General features: G+C 42.0%; 1 protein-coding gene across 1 annotated transcript in view; it reads right to left on the reverse strand.

Moving 5' to 3' along the window:
* The window catches only part of btr09 (bloodthirsty-related gene family, member 9), a 29,855-nt gene extending 19,950 nt beyond the window's left edge, over window positions 1-9,905 (reverse strand). Inside the window, exons 1-3 of the mRNA XM_079604933.1 lie at window positions 9,808-9,905; window positions 8,681-8,742; window positions 8,004-8,554 (exon numbers count right to left, since the gene is read on the reverse strand). Coding sequence (XP_079461059.1) covers window positions 8,004-8,554; window positions 8,681-8,742; window positions 9,808-9,863 — 669 coding nt within the window. The 5' untranslated portion in view covers window positions 9,864-9,905. The remainder of the gene's footprint in view (window positions 1-8,003; window positions 8,555-8,680; window positions 8,743-9,807) is intronic.
* Window positions 9,906-10,425: the final 520 nt, after the last annotated feature.

The raw sequence follows: 10,425 nt of genomic DNA on the forward strand, positions 1-10,425 counted from the left end.
TAGGCACGAGGCCGTAGGTGCCTACAAGTGAGTTTTGCTAGGCGGTTGCTAGGCGGTTGCTAGAGTGTTCTGGGTGGTTGCTAGGCGGTTGCTAGGTGGTTGCTAGGGTGTTCTGGGTGGTTGCTAGGCGTTTGCTAGGCAGTTGCTAGGGTGTTCTGGGTGGTTGCTAGGGTGTTCTGGGTGGTTGCTAGGCAGTTGCTAGGGTGTTCTGGGTGGTTGCTACAGATGGTTACTATGGGGTTAGGGCTAAGGTTAGGCACGAGGCCGCCTACGAGTGAGTTTTTATAGAGTATTTAAAATCTCTATTAAACGAGTGCATTATAATGAGTGCACGAGGCCTGCGGCCTCGTGCCTATAGCTTATGGTTGCTAGGGTGTTCTGGGTGGTTGCTAGGGCACCACAGATGGTTACAATGGGGTTAGGGCTAAGGTTAGGCACGAGTGAGTTTTTATAGAGTATTTAAAATCTCTATTAAACGAGTGCATTATAATGAGTGCACGAGGCCTGCGGCCTCGTGCCTATAGCTTATGGTTGCTAGGGTGTTCTGGGTGGTTGCTAGGGCACCACAGATGGTTACTATGGGGTTAGGGCTAAGGTTAGGCACGAGGCCGCCTACGAGTGAGTTTTTATAGAGTATTTAAAATCTCTATTAAACGAGTGCATTATAATGAATGCACGAGGCCTGCGGCCTCGTGCCTATAGCCTATGGTTGCTAGGGTGCTGTACTGGTTGCTATGGTGTGGCTATGAAGATTTTAGGCCATTACTTATTGGCTGCTGGATAATATAAATCCTCTGAGGGAGAGAGAGGGGGAGACATGCAGGGGTGTCAGGCCCTTTGTGTCTGTGTGTGTGAAAAATGACAGTTGGGATTTGAATTTCTGAAAATTCCGCAATGTTAAGTCAATGGGACTTTTTTGGCCGCTTTTTCGTCCGCTGTGCAAACATCGTACACCCGATCGCTTAGAAAAGATATAGCACACCTCTCCTCAATGAGCCGGTCGTTTTGACACCTCACTCAGGGGTCTGTGACAAACGGTGCGGGGCGAGTTACGCGCCGAACTTTGTGTGGAAGAATAATAATAATAAAAAAAAAAATAATAAGTATGAGCAATAACACTAATGTTGCTTTGCCTATAGGCAAGCACCATTAACTAGATTAAAAAGTTCGTTGAAACAAACTTTAAGTTGGCTTGTGAAAGTTTGGACCAGATAGTTTGAAAAAGTTTAAAGTTTAAATTAGTTTAAAGTTTAAAGCAGTTTAAAAAAGTTTGAAGTTTAAATTAGTTTGAAGTTTAAAGTAGTTTGAAGTTTAAATTAGTGTAAAGTTTAAAATAGTTTAAAGTTTAAAATAGTTTAAAGTTTAAAGTAGTTTAAAGTTTAAAGTAGTTTACAGTTAAAAATAGTTTAAACTTTAAAGTAGTTTGAAGTTTAAATTAGTTTAAAGTAGTTTAAAGTTTAAAGTAGTTTACAGTTAAAAATAGTTTAAAGTAGATTAAAGTTTAAATTAGTTTGAAGTTTAAATTAGTTTAAAGTAGTTTACAGTTAAAAATAGTTTAAAGTAGATTAAAGTTTAAATTAGTTTGAAGTTTAAATTAGTTTAAAGTGATTTGAAGTTTGAAGTAGTTTAAAGTTTAAAATAGTTTAAAGTATAGTTTGAAGTAGTTTAAAGTTACTAGGGTGTTTCTAGAGGGTTGCTAAGGTGTTCTGAGTGGTTGCTAGGCGGTTGCTAGGGTATTTTGGGTGGTTGCTAGGGTGTTATGGATGGTTGCTATGGTGTTGCTAGGGAGTTCTGAGGTATTTTGGGTGGTTGCTAGGGTGTTGCTAGGGAGTTCTAATGTGTTTTGGGTGGTTGCTAGGGTGTTGCTAGGGAGTTCTAAGGTATTTTGGGTGGTTGCTAGGGTGTTGCTAGGGTGTTCTGAGGTATTTTTGGTGGTTGCTAGGGTGTTGCTAGGGAGTTCTGAGGTATTTTGGGTGGTTGCTAGGGAGTTCTAAGGTGTTTTGGGTGGTTGCTAGGGTGTTGCTAGGGAGTTCTAAGGTATTTTGGGTGGTTGCTAGGGTGTTGCTAGGGAGTTCTAAGGTGTTTTGGGTGGTTGCTAGGGTGTTGCTAGGGAGTTCTAAGGTGTTTTGGGTGGTTGCTATGGTGTTGCTAGGGAGTTCTGAGGTATTTTGGGTGGTTGCTAGGGTGTTGCTAGGGAGTTCTAAGGTGTTTTGGGTGGTTGCTAGGGTGTTGCTAGGGAGTTCTGAGGTATTTTGGGTGGTTGCTAGGGTGTTCTAAGGTGTTTTGGGTGGTTGCTAGGGTGTTGCTAGGGAGTTCTAAGGTGTTTTGGGTGGTTGCTAGGGTGTTGCTAGGGAGTTCTGAGGTATTTTGGGTGGTTGCTAGGGAGTTCTAATGTATTTGGGTGGTTGCTAGGGTGTTATGGGTGGTTGCTAGGGTGTTGCTAGGGAGTTCTGAGGTATTTTGGGTGGTTGCTAGGGTGTTGCTAGGGAGTTCTAAGGTATTTTGGGTGGTTGCTATGGTGTTGCTAGGGTGTTCTAAGGTATTTTGGGTGGTTGCTAGGGTGTTATGGGTGGTTGCTAGGGTGTTCTAATGTGTTTTGGGTGGTTGCTATGGTTTTGCTAGGGAGTTCTGAGGTATTTTTGCTGGTTGCTAGGGTGTTGCTAGGGAGTTCTAAGGCATTTTGGGTGGTTGCTAGGGTGTTATGGGTGGTTGCTATGGTGTTGCTAGGGAGTTCTAAGGTGTTTTGGGTGGTTGCTAGGGTGTTATGGGTGGTTACTATAGTGTTGCTAGGGAGTTCTAAGGTATTTTAGGCAGTTTCTAGGGTGTTATGGGTGGTTGCTATGGTGTTGCTAGGGTGTTCTAACACACACACACACACACTCAAGAGTTTTTGAGTTTAGAGTTTAGTGAATGCATGAGTTTAAAGTAGTTTATAAGTTTACATGAGTCTAAGAGTTCAGAGTTTAATGTATATTAGCATCGGTTAGGGCTGAGGATAGGCACTCGGCCTGCGGCCTCGTGCCTACGAGTGAGTTGTAGTTTGAAGTTTAAATTAGTTAAAAGTTTTAAATAGTTTGAAGTGGATAGATAGATGAGTTTATGAGTTTACATGAGTCTAAGAGTTCAGAGTTTAGTGTATATTAGCATCCTGGAGTTAGGGCTAAGGTGAGGCACAAGGCCTGCGGCCTTGTGCCTACGAGCCAGTTTTTATTCATAAAAAGTTTAAATTAGTTTGAAGTTTAAATTAGTTTGAAGTTTAAAATAGTTTGAGGTGGATAGATGGATGAGTTTAATGAGTTTACATGAGTCTCAATGGCTCATATAGTGTATAGAATGGCAGTTTGATTTAGTCTAGGCTTTCAAGGGATTTTGATTTGAATTTTTGGCAGTTGGGGAGTTTGAAAATCTGAACATTCCGCAATGTTAAGTCAATGGGAGTTTTTTCCGAGTTTGATCGTCATTTATAGGAAAACCGTAAGTCCGATCAGTCTGAAAAGATATAGCAACTAACTTCAGAACAGTTTGAGTGTCTGAGCCGAGTTTGGAGTATGTAGAGTTAAAGCTCTAGGACGAGATAGAGTCAACAGTTTTGGAAGAAGAATAATAACTAGAACGTACATTTCCAGAAGAAAATGTGAATGGTGCTTGCAGTGGCAAAACTCGACACTCGGTTGCTAGAGTGTGGTACATGATTGCATACGAGCAAACAACCATGTCTGTACGATGTTCTGCTGCTGAGATATGGCTTATTCATGTTGTTCAGGTGGTTGCTAGGGTGTTCTGGGTGGTTGCTAGGGTGTTGCTAGGCGGTTGCTAGGGTGTTCTGGGTGGTTACTATGGTGTTCTGGGTGGTTGCTAGGGTGTTATGGATGGTTGCTATGGTGTTGCTAGGGAGTTCTTAGGTATTTTGGGTGGTTGCTATGGTGTTGCTAGGGAGTTCTAAGGTATTTTGGGTGGTTGCTAGGGTGTTATGTGTGGTTCCTAGGGTGTTCTAAGGTATTTTGGGTGGTTGCTAGGGTGTTGCTAGGGAGTTCTAAGGTATTTTGAGTGGTTGCTATGGTGTTGCTAGGGAGTTCTGAGGTATTTTGGGTGGTTGTTAGGGTGTTATGGGTGGTTGCTAGGGTGTTCTAAGGTATTTTGGGTGGTTGCTATGGTGTTGCTAGGGAGTTCTAAGGTATTTTGGGTGGTTGCTAGGGTGTTGCTAGGGAGTTCTAAGGTATTTTGGGTGGTTGCTAGGGTGTTCCGGGTGGTTTCTAGGCAATTGCTAAGGTTTTCTGGGTGGTTGTTAGGGTATTTGGGTGATTGCTAGGACATTTCTAGGTGGTTGCTAGGGTGTTCAGGGCGGTTGCTAAGGTATTTTTGGTGGTTGCTATGGTGTTACTAGGTGGTTGGTAGATGGTTACTATGGGGTTAGGGCTAAGGTTAGGCACTCGGCCGCAGAGTATTTAAAATCTCTATTAAACGAGTGCATTATAATGAGTGCACGAGGCCTGCGGCCTCGTGCCTATGAGTGAGTTTTTATATAGTATTTAAAATCTCTATTAAACGAGTGCATTATAATGAGTGCACGAGGCCTGCGGCCTCGTGCCTATAGCCTATGGTTGCTAGGGTGCTGTAACTGGTTGCTATGGTGTGGCTATGAAGATTTTAGGCCATTACTTATTGGCTGCTGGATAATATAAATCCTCTGAGGGAGAGAGAGGGGGAGACATGCAGGGGTGTCAGGCCCTTTGTGTCTGTGTGTGTGAAAAATGACAGTTGGGATTTGAATTTCTGAAAATTCCGCAATGTTAAGTCAATGGGACTTTTTTGGCCGCTTTTTCGTCCGCTGTGCGAACATCGTACACCCGATCGCTTAGAAAAGATATAGCACACCTCTCCTCAATGGGCCGGTCGATTTGACACCTCACTCAGGGGTCTGTGACAAACGGTGCGGGGCGAGTTTCGCGCCAAACTTTGTCCAGAATAAAAAGAAAAATAATAATAATTAACTAGAACGTACATTTCCAGAAGAAAATGTGAATGGTGCTTGCAGTGGCAAAACTCACCACTCGGTTGCTAGAGTGTGGTACATGATTGCATACGAGCCAACAACCATGTCTGTACGATGTTCTGCTGCTGAGGTATGGCTTATTCATGTTTTGGGTTGGTTGCTAGGGTGTTCTGGGTGGTTACTAGGGTGTTTTGGGTGGTTGCTAGGCAGTTGCTAGGGTGTTCTAGGTGGTTACTAGGCAGTTGCTAGGGTGTTCTGGGTGGTTGCTAGGGTGTTCTGGGTGGTTGCTAGGCGGTTGCTAGGGAGTTCTGAGGTATTTTGGGTGGTTGCTAGGGTGTTGCTAGGGAGTTCTAAGGTATTTTGGGTGGTTGCTATGGTGTTACTAGGGAGTTCTGAGGTATTTTGGGTGGTTGCTAGGGAGTTATGAGGTATTTTGGGTGGTTGCTATGGTGTTGCTAGGGAGTTCTAAGGTATTTTGGGTGGTTGTTAGGGTGTTATGGGTGGTTGCTAGGGTGTTCTAAGGTGTTTTGGGTGGTTGCTATGGTGTTGCTAGAGAGTTCTAAGGTATTTTGGGTGGTTGCTAGGGTGTTGCTAGGGAGTTCTAAGGTATTTTGAGTGGTTGTGTTATTAAACGAGTGCATTATAATGAGTGCACGAGGCCTGCGGCCTCGTGCCTATAGCCTATGGTTGCTAGGGTGCTGTAACTGGTTGCTATGGTGTGGCTATGAAGATTTTAGGCCATTACTTATTGGCTGCTGGATAATATAAATCCTCTGAGGGAGAGAGAGGGGGAGACATGCAGGGGTGTCAGGCCCTTTGTGTCTGTGTGTGTGAAAAATGACAGTTGGGATTTGAATTTCTGAAAATTCCGCAATGTTAAGTCAATGGGACTTTTTTGGCCGCTTTTTCGTCCGCTGTGCGAACATCGTACACCCGATCGCTTAGAAAAGATATAGCACACCTCTCCTCAATGGGCCGGTCGATTTGACACCTCACTCAGGGGTCTGTGACAAACGGTGCGGGGCGAGTTTCGCGCCAAAAAAGCGGCAGAATAATAAGAATAAGAATAAAAATAAGTATGAGCAATAACACTAATGTTGCTTTGCCTATAGGCAAGCACCATTAACTAGAACGTACATTTCCAGAAGAAAATGTGAATGGTGCTTGCAGTGGCAAAACTCACCACTCGGTTGCTAGAGTGTGGTACATGATTGCATACGAGCCAACAACCATGTCTGTACGATGTTCTGCTGCTGAGATATGGCTTATTCATGTTTTGGGTTGGTTGCTAGGGTGTTCTGGGTGGTTACTAGGGTGTTTTGGGTGGTTGCTAGGCAGTTGCTAGGGTGTTGTAGGTGGTTACTAGGCAGTTGCTAGGGTGTTCTGGGTGGTTGCTAGGCGGTTGCTAGGGTGTTCTGGGTGGTTGCTAGGCAGTTGCTAGGGTGCTAGGCTCTTAGTGTATATCTGCATCTCCTGGGGTTAGGGTTAAGGTTAGGCACGAGGCCGTAGGTGCCTACAAGTGAGTTTTGCTAGGCGGTTGCTAGGCGGTTGCTAGAGTGTTCTGGGTGGTTGCTAGGCGGTTGCTAGGTGGTTGCTAGGGTGTTCTGGGTGGTTGCTAGGCGTTTGCTAGGCAGTTGCTAGGGTGTTCTGGGTGGTTGCTAGGGTGTTCTGGGTGGTTGCTAGGCAGTTGCTAGGGTGTTCTGGGTGGTTGCTAAAGATGGTTACTATGGGGTTAGGGCTAAGGTTAGGCACGAGGCCGCCTACGAGTGAGTTTTTATAGAGTATTTAAAATCTCTATTAAACGAGTGCATTATAATGAGTGCACGAGGCCTGCGGCCTCGTGCCTATAGCTTATGGTTGCTAGGGTGTTCTGGGTGGTTGCTAGGGCACCACAGATGGTTACAATGGGGTTAGGGCTAAGGTTAGGCACGAGTGAGTTTTTATAGAGTATTTAAAATCTCTATTAAACGAGTGCATTATAATGAGTGCACGAGGCCTGCGGCCTCGTGCCTATAGCTTATGGTTGCTAGGGTGTTCTGGGTGGTTGCTAGGGCACCACAGATGGTTACTATGGGGTTAGGGCTAAGGTTAGGCACGAGGCCGCCTACGAGTGAGTTTTTATAGAGTATTTAAAATCTCTATTAAACGAGTGCATTATAATGAATGCACGAGGCCTGCGGCCTCGTGCCTATAGCCTATGGTTGCTAGGGTGCTGTACTGGTTGCTATGGTGTGGCTATGAAGATTTTAGGCCATTACTTATTGGCTGCTGGATAATATAAATCCTCTGAGGGAGAGAGAGGGGGAGACATGCAGGGGTGTCAGGCCCTTTGTGTCTGTGTGTGTGAAAAATGACAGTTGGGATTTGAATTTCTGAAAATTCCGCAATGTTAAGTCAATGGGACTTTTTTGGCCGCTTTTTCGTCCGCTGTGCAAACATCGTACACCCGATCGCTTAGAAAAGATATAGCACACCTCTCCTCAATGAGCCGGTCGTTTTGACACCTCACTCAGGGGTCTGTGACAAACGGTGCGGGGCGAGTTACGCGCCGAACTTTGTGTGGAAGAATAATAATAATAAAAAAAAAAATAATAAGTATGAGCAATAACACTAATGTTGCTTTGCCTATAGGCAAGCACCATTAATAAGTATGAGCAATAACAATACTGTTGCCTTGCTAAAGCAAGCACCAGTAATAAGTTTAAATAGGATTTCAGTATGTTGGCTTTCACAAGCCAACTTAATAAGTTTAAATAGGATTTCAGTATGTTGGCTTTCACAAGCCAACTTAATAAGTATGAGCAATAACACTAATGTTGCTTTGCCTATAGGCAAGCACCATTAATAATAATATATCAAAAATAATAGTGCCTTAAAACGAAGGTTCTCAAGGCAGAAAACAAGAATATAAAAACAGTATATAAACATTAAATAAAAATGAGTATTTTTATTTAAAAAGAGTCTCTTTTTGAGTATTCCAAAGACATGTTTTTCTTTAGCGATTTCCTACCTTCTTCTTTACACTCTCCTCCTCTACAGGGACGTTGTTGTGAGTCTTGTGTTCGGTCACAGTGCAGATCACACACACACACGTCTGATCATCTCTACAGAACAGCTCAAGAGGTCTGTCGTGTTTCTGACACAAATGCTCCTGGAGATTTTTTACAGGGGCGATAAGTTTGTGTTGTTTTAAACCTGGAACTCTAAAATGACGCTTCAGGTGAGTCTCACAGTAAGAGCTCTGACACACAGGGCACGACTTCAGGGCTTTCAGTTTTGTCTTCGTACAGATGTCACACAACACTTCAGGTATTTTCAGACGATTTCTCTTTTTATAGAGATCTACAATGGCTCTGAGTGTTGTATTGACCTTGAGCTCAGGTTTTTGGTTGAATGTTTTTTTACATATTGGGCAGTTGTAGTCCTTACTGTTTCCCCAGTATTCTTTTAGGCAGATCTGGCAGAAGTTGTGTCCGCATGGAGTGGTGACTGGATTGGTGAACACATCCAGACAGATAGAGCACTGGAGCTCCTCAGTCAGACCAGTGGAGGGTGACGAGGCTGAAATTATTTTTTTATTTTTTAAAAGTATGAAGTGTAACTTAATTTCTGATATTTACTTCACAAATGAGGAACATTTTTATGTCTTTCAAGCACTAATCCATTATTTTTGTGGGTTAGACTTACATGGAGATAAATCCAGATTCCTGTTCTTTCTTGGTTTTGGAGATTCTGACAGTGCTTTTGCCCTTTTTAAGATTTAAATAAATAAATAAAGCCACATTAAGTCTTATTTCACAACACAAATCATGACCAGTAAATTCATAGAGTAAAACAACAACTCGCATTTTCAAAAACTTTTAAATAAAAATAATTTATCCTTCATATAATAAAATTCAAGTTATATATTTTTGCATCTCATGTTAGCTATAACAGGGGGAAAAGCTGTTTTATTTTTGATGGTTAAATATTCTTGGAGAAACAGTGGAGGGCACTACACTAGCTGTCAAAAGTTTTAAAAACTGCTTTTATAAAACGGTTACCACACAATGCAAAAATTTGAAGAAATTTGAAATGAAGGACAATGCTATGTCTACTGTAGATGCAGGTAAACTCGATCGCTTACTCGATCTCTCACAATACTCTAGCTACACTTGTTACTTTTGTCCCGCTTCATTGAAAACAGTTTATTTTGTCCCTCTTATGACTTTCTGTTTGTTGCAGCATTCATTAAACATGTTTATTGTGTCATATTATATCAACAGAATATGGCAGATGTTTATGAGAGGGCGTTTAAAGCTGAAGTCACATTTAAATCAGCTGATTTCTGTTACCATTTCCACCATTAAAAAAAAAAAAAAAAAAAAACTTTTTTTTTGAGTAACAAAAAAATCTACCTTGTATATTGTTGTTACTTTTGACTCACCTGTTACTTTCGTCCCAACTGACGGGGTCGAAAGTAACATCAGTCTTGAGTTCAAAGTGAAATTATACTGAAGACGTTCTACATTTTTACTAAATACCACCTGGTATTGATAGACCACACTTGTGAGTGACTGACCACAGCAAACATACATCTCTGTCTAAACCATCATCTTTTAAAATTATGTTTTTCTGAAAAATGGTACTTTCGCCCCTGCTCTCCCCTACTGTAATTTCAACTTTATTCAATTTAATGTGCCCTCTGCAGCTGATCCCAGTGCTGTAAAAAGAGCATTTGACTCGTACTTAAACCTGGATTGCTGTTTTGTCCCAGACATGTAGCTACCCTACTAAATAAGACCATAACATGACACTATATTTCTTTCACGTACCTGTGAGTGTCAGCAGCGCTCTCATGCCTCTTACGTATGAATGGATGAACAAACATTATGTTGTCTAAAGAAAAAACCGTTTCCAAAAGGTTTAAAAAACGTCCGGGTTTAATAGTTTCATTTCACTGAAAGCTCACGCCCACCAGCACCTACATTAATCCCATAGCTCCTCCCATTGACCATCTTTTTAAAGCTCGTTTTTAAAATAGGCCATGAAGAAGAGGTAAGCAAAAAGTTGATACAACATTAAGACAAAGGCCTGTGATAAGCGTCTGGAAGACATATTTTTAAGACATACCAAATTACTATTACAGAAAGAACAGTACAGGCTACCTTTTACAGAATTACAGAAACCCTTTAGACACCAGTTGACTGCTGAGGAAGCTATGACTGAAATGAAAAGCAAAAACATTTTCATGTCAACAGTGTAATTGCGTTTTTGCCATTTATATATTTTTACATATGGGGGGGGCTTTTTAACTAGCTGTTAGTCATCACAAATATTACAAGGAAGGAACATTTAAAAATAAATACCAGTTTACAGGACAGTTTTGTGTATTGTACAAGAATGGGACCCTCCTTAGATCAAAGTATTAACCTGGATTTTCCCTTAATTTT

This window comes from Phoxinus phoxinus (genome assembly GCF_949152265.1).
Source record: "Phoxinus phoxinus genome assembly, chromosome: 2".
Taxonomy (NCBI): Eukaryota; Metazoa; Chordata; class Actinopteri; order Cypriniformes; family Leuciscidae; genus Phoxinus; species Phoxinus phoxinus.